The 6,000-nt window shown below is 37.2% G+C and overlaps 1 protein-coding gene across 1 annotated transcript in view; it reads left to right on the top strand.

Moving 5' to 3' along the window:
• The first annotated feature begins 1,312 nt into the window (after window positions 1-1,312).
• The window catches only part of LOC127423644 (serine/threonine-protein phosphatase 2A 55 kDa regulatory subunit B delta isoform-like), a 31,635-nt gene continuing 26,947 nt past the window's right edge, over window positions 1,313-6,000 (top strand). Inside the window, exons 1-2 of the mRNA XM_051668146.1 lie at window positions 1,313-1,478; window positions 1,707-1,781. Coding sequence (XP_051524106.1) covers window positions 1,469-1,478; window positions 1,707-1,781 — 85 coding nt within the window. The 5' untranslated portion in view covers window positions 1,313-1,468. The remainder of the gene's footprint in view (window positions 1,479-1,706; window positions 1,782-6,000) is intronic.

The following is a 6,000-nucleotide window of genomic DNA, read 5'->3' as shown; positions in this document are numbered from 1 at the left end:
TTAAAGAATAACACACCTTACAAACACTGAGGAAGAGGTGACCTTAGTTTCAGAGGTGTATGAAGTGGTGTTTATTGATAAATTAAATTGGACTTTAAAAACTAGCAATTTGTAAAAGGAATATTCCGGGTTTAATGCAAGTTTAGCTCAATCGACAGCATTCGTGGCGTAATACTGATTATCATATCAATTTTTTTTGACTTGCCACTCCTTTTCTTAAAAAAAAAAAAAAAAGCACAAATCTGGGTTCCAGTGAGACACTTACAATGGAAGTGAATGGGGCCAATCCGTAAACGTTAAAGTACTCATTATTTCAAAAGTATAGCCACAAGACATACACAATATGCGTGTTAACATGATTTTAGTGAGGTAAGATCACTTACTAACCTTTTTTTGTGTAAAGTTATAGCCAATTTTACAACTTCGTGGCCATGACAATGTAATGTCAACAACATAAAATGACTGGAAAAAATGATGATTGAAACAACTTTACGGCTCAATTAATACATGAAAAATGGCCCAATTTAATTCCATTGTAAGTGTCTCACTGTTTGTGGTAATCAACATTATGCCACAAATGCTGTCGACTGAGCTTAACTTGTATTAAACACAATATTCCTTTAAACAGATTTACAGAGAATAGATATAAACTTAAAAATATTGAAATATTATATTTGGATCCAATATATATATATATAACCAATTATTATTATAATTAGTAGTAGTAGTAGTATTTGCAATGCTAAAATAATGCATCTGAAGCAAAGCGGCCTCGAGGGCCCCTAAATTAAATATATACATATTAAATAATAATAAAAATAATGTATGATAATAAGACGCTTCTACTTCTTACTGACAGTGATTCCAAATATGACAAATCATATGTATTAACTAAATCAAGCCATTCAGATCATGCTGAAGAATTACTTAATTAATCAGGATCTTTTTCGCTGTTGAAAACTACTGTAAACACAAGAAGGGGAAAAGTCTCCTGCAAACTACAAGGAATGAATGGCAGATGAAATGAAGATATGAAAGCTATGCACTCAAGTAGCCTATATGTAATGTAGGTACATTTGAACTGAAAAGTTGAACTGTGTTCTTAGGACAAGAGTAGTTTTCCTAAAGGGCAGGGCAGGGCTTATAGGTTATTATAACTTTATAATTTATGTACTTCATAGAAAATTCAACAATATAACATTAAAACTTGTGTAACTCTGCGCAAATCCCCACGCAGCGAGGACGCGCCGGGCGCACAGCCGCGCGCTTGATTAAATGACGTCACTTTGTCATGTCGACGGGCAACGTTCGCCATCTTGAACTGAAACAAAATCACGGGCAGATCACGCTCGCGCTGCTCCCGTGCGTCTCTACGCTCGCGCTCTCATACCGCGCTCGTTCACACCGCGATCGCCCGGTTCAGCTCACGAATAAGCCGCACTGAAGGCTCGAGGCAGAGACAGAGGCGATGATGGCAGGTAAACCGGGGTGTTTTTGTGCTGGTAGGCGGGGGCGCAGCGGCAGCTGTGCGGCCTAAACATCCAACCAGACCCCCTTAGATGATCAGACTCCCTTCTTTATTGCTTTAACACAGTATGCATGCTCATTTGGTGTAGGGCTCTTGGTTTAGTATGCTAATATGCCTCGAGGAGGTTGATTTGAGCATGCATTTAAATGCACCTGTGTTGTTGTTGCTTCTGCTGCAGGGGTCGGTGGAAGCAATGACTTCCAGTGGTGCTTCTCCCAGGTGAAAGGAGCCATAGACGAAGATGTTGCAGAAGGTAAGTGATGGTTTGCATTGCTTTTATGAAAGCTAGTAGAGATTAAAATGTTAGCGTGCTGACGTATAGAGGGTTCGAAGGAGTGCTGTATAGAGAATGGTGGCAGGTCATGGAGGAAAAAGCATGCATGGATGGGCTATGATGGCAAAAGAGATGGAGTCGGGTGTTGCAATCATTTCAGCATTCCTGCCTTTAGAAATATATACATTCATGCCACATATTATAGTTAATTTGCAAAGATCAGTACCTTAATGTGGCCCTTAATTTTTCAAATTGTTCCTACAAATCTGGTCTGTAGAGATAGAGTAGTCCATTAAAGTCCCAGTGGAATAACATTTTTTGAGTTAGTTTTTTAGTTTTTACTTTTAGTCTCTGTTTTTTATATGGTAGCGTACTTTTAAAAGTCGAACATTTACTTTTCGCAGCATTTAAAATGTACAGTCTTTGTATTCTGGGTCAACTGGCCAAAAAAAATTGATGACTCACCTTGCACTCAGGGGTGTATCCACATTTTATTTCCAATAAAATGCTCTCTAGAATTAAAGTGTCCCTCCCTAATGTGACTTGCATCTGACTAGTTTAACAAATTGGGTATTTAACAAAAAGGGATGAGCGTTGTGTCATGTTCCAATTGAATAGGAACTATGTCAGTACAGGTATGCATGTGGGTAATTGTTGGGAGTAAGATGCAGTCAGCATGGTACACAGAAAATGCATTAATATAAATGCAAAAATGTATTGAAATGACATGGGAAGTTGTAGATTGATGGATGGGACTGATGGAGGGTGTGCTGGATTCTAGGGCCCCTGTAGGGAAGCATATCCTGCCTTTGAGATAGCGGAAAGCACGTCCAACTAGTCCGACCGGTTCATATCATGCAAGTGCTGTTTTCGAAGAGCCATCCAAGATCCAGGCGTAACAGTTACTGGGTTTTAGGGAATAATTCTCTTTGACAGTATACTATGGTTTATTTTCATATGGAAAGACTGACTGGTTACCCTTACCATGGTGCTGGGATTTTGCTGTTCGTGTTTGGTTGGTTGGTTGGTTGGTTGTTGTTTTTGTTTTTTTTATTTTATTGGGGTGGGGGGTGTTCGCAGCTAAACTCTTTTTATATAATCTGCTGTCAAGAATATATGGACTGAAAATGGATATAATTATGTTTTATTAGCACTAATGATTATTTTAAATTAGACTTTGTTTGAAATAATTAAACAAATTCTACATGTCTTTATTAGGGATGCAACAAACCACTTGTTCTATAACAACACAATTCATTATAAAATTGAGTAAATAATAAATAAATAAAAAATGTAGCCTATTAAGAAAACCGTTATCATTAACTACTCTTGGATAATGCAGCAGCAAAACTAACAGTAATTCCAGTGAAAATCTTTAGTGAACATGAAGCCAGTTCTATTGGCACTTCCCCCCCCCCCCCCCCCACATTGTATGTGGACCTAGAATGTAGAATGGATTCTTTAGTGGATCACTTTTGTGTTCATTTTAGTTGTGATTAGGGCTGTCACAATTATGAAAATTGGCTGACGATTAATTGTCAAACAAAAAATTGCGATTATGACGATTAATTGTCTGTTTTCAGGCTCTCACGATTAATGGTCATAAATGGTCATATTTCTTAAGGTGCATGTGTGCATCATACACAAGATGTCATTTTACATATTTCACTTCTAATATACTGTATAAATCAAATTCTAAAACAGGGATATTTGATTTTCTTTTAAGGTTTTAAAAACTTGAAAATGTAGTTTCCAATATTAATTTCTAAATTCTTAATGTCTTTTTTGTCAACTTTACATTTACACGTTTTTTTTTGTTTTTGTTTTTTTGAACTCCTAAAAAAGAATATTTCATTCTTATAAAAAACAAAAACAAACAAAAAAAAAGATAATATATATACAGTTGTGCTCAAAAGTTTGCATACCCTGGCAGAAATTGTGAAATTTTGGCATTGATTTTGAAAATATGACTGATCGTGTAAAAAACTGTCTTTTATTTAAGAATAATGATCATATGAAGCCATTTATCATCACATAGTTGTTTGGCTCATTTTTAAATCATAATGAAAACAGAAATCACCCAAATGGCTCTGATCAAAAGTTTACATACCCTTGAATGTTTGGTCTTGTTACAGATATACAAGGTGACACACACAGGTTTAAATGGCAATTAAAGGTTAATTTCCCACACCTATGGCTTTTTAAATTGCAGTTAGTGTCTGTGTGTAAATAGTCAATGAGTTTGTTATCTCTCACATGGATGCACTGAGCAGGCTAGATACTGAGCCATGGGGAGCAGAAAAGAACTGTCAAAAGACCTGCATAACAAGGTAATGGAACTTTATAAAGATGGAAAAGGATATAAAAAGATATTCAAAGCCTTGAAAATGTCAGTCAGTACTGTTCAATCACTTATTAAGAAGTGGAAAATTTGGGGATCTCTTGATACCAAGCCAAGGTCAGGTAGACCAAGAAAGATTTCAGCCACAACTGCCAGAAGAATTGTTCAGGATACAAAGAAAAACCCACAGGTAACCTCAGGAGAAATACAGGCTGCTCTGGAAAAAGACGGTGTGGTTGTTTCAAGGAGCACAATACATGTTGACCCCTCTCCAAACATAGCGCTTATGGTTGTGACCATAAAGCTCTATTATGGTCTCATCGCTCCAAATTACAGTGTGCCAGAAGCTGTTAGGCATATCAAGGTGTTGTCGGGCATATTGTAACCAGGCTTTTTTGTGGCATTGGCTTCTTTCTGGCAACTACACAATGCAGCTCATTTTTGTTTAAGTATCGTCGTATTGTGCTCCTTGAAACAACCACACCGTCTTTTTCCAGAGCAGCCTGTATTTCTCCTGAGGTTACCTGTGGGTTTTTCTTTGTATCCCGAACAATTCTTCTGGCAGTTGTGGCTGAAATCTTTCTTGGTCTACCTGACCTGTTTTCAGCACCACAGTGGAAAAAAAAGTCTGTAAGACGTGAAGCGTCTGACTACTGCTTTTCTGAGACATCAGCACTCAAGGAACATCTCTCGTCCAATCAGATTCGAGGACCGAAACTAACTGTTGTATATTATGTAATATTATTTTATATTATACGATAGTAAAATATTTGTGTTCTAATTTCTTCATTTTCGCTCATTATTTTAAAGCTCTTTGAATAAACCCACGAGCCATTATTTTTCATGAACCAAAATCTTTGAGATTTCATCTCATCGTTTTATCACTCCACAGTCATAGAGTAAGCATGGTCTCCTCCTCTGTGTCACTGCGTGTATGAACCTGCTATGAGCAGGAACATTTGCCATTAAACAATTGTTAAAGTGAAACCGGAGTGCTTTGCGTTCACTATAAAAGTTTATATTTGTGCTTTTATATTTTCACTGGAGTTTGGCGCGAGCCTCTGCTGAAGTGCTTCACATGCTCTTCCAGACAGTAGCTGATTTGGTTGACGTGGTGTGGCTCAATGACGCACTTTGTTCAAATGTTCGTCCTTTCTTTCCACTTTCGGCCGAAAACTGGAAATAGCATTTATTGCCATTTGCGGCAGCCAAAATTTGGTGCATCCCTAATTTGCACATTATAACACCCGGAACACTCTTATGTTGTTCCGAACCCATATTATTCTCTTACTATGCCACAAAAAAGTCTATGTTAGGCAGAATAAGAATAGCTTCGGTCACGATACATGTTCATTGTACATGGAAAAAAATGCAGTGGTTAGCTAACTGGCTAACAGCTCCTTTGTGTTCCTTGGAAGAAACAATACATATGGGTTTGAAACAACAGGAAGAGTAGGTAAATGATGACAGAATGTCATCCCTTTCATTAAGTTTCCAGTAACTTTTGGTGGCTTTTCTATGGTGTGGTGGTGGTTGTGGATGATGTTGATGTATGCATCACTTTCAGATCTCCACTTTGTCCTCTGTAAAAAATAAAATAGATTTCTAGGAAACTGACACATGTACACTTGTGTAATATCATCTGAGCAGAGTGACCCATATGTGGAAGAGCAGGTTATTTACAGATGACGGTCACTGTATTGCAAGATGCAAAATCTTCAGTTCCATGGAATTCTGTAGAAGTTTCTATTTGGAGTTTTTTTTTAAGGCACTCTGAAAAGGTTGCACGCTTATTTGGTAAAAAGGAAAACTACAAAGTCACAATACACAATTTCAGTCTGATATTTTATCTTGAAC

Source organism: Myxocyprinus asiaticus, chromosome 32, assembly GCF_019703515.2.
Source record: "Myxocyprinus asiaticus isolate MX2 ecotype Aquarium Trade chromosome 32, UBuf_Myxa_2, whole genome shotgun sequence".
Taxonomy (NCBI): Eukaryota; Metazoa; Chordata; class Actinopteri; order Cypriniformes; family Catostomidae; genus Myxocyprinus; species Myxocyprinus asiaticus.
The sequence above is the reverse complement of the archived record's forward strand: the minus strand, read 5'-3'. Positions and strand labels throughout refer to the sequence as shown.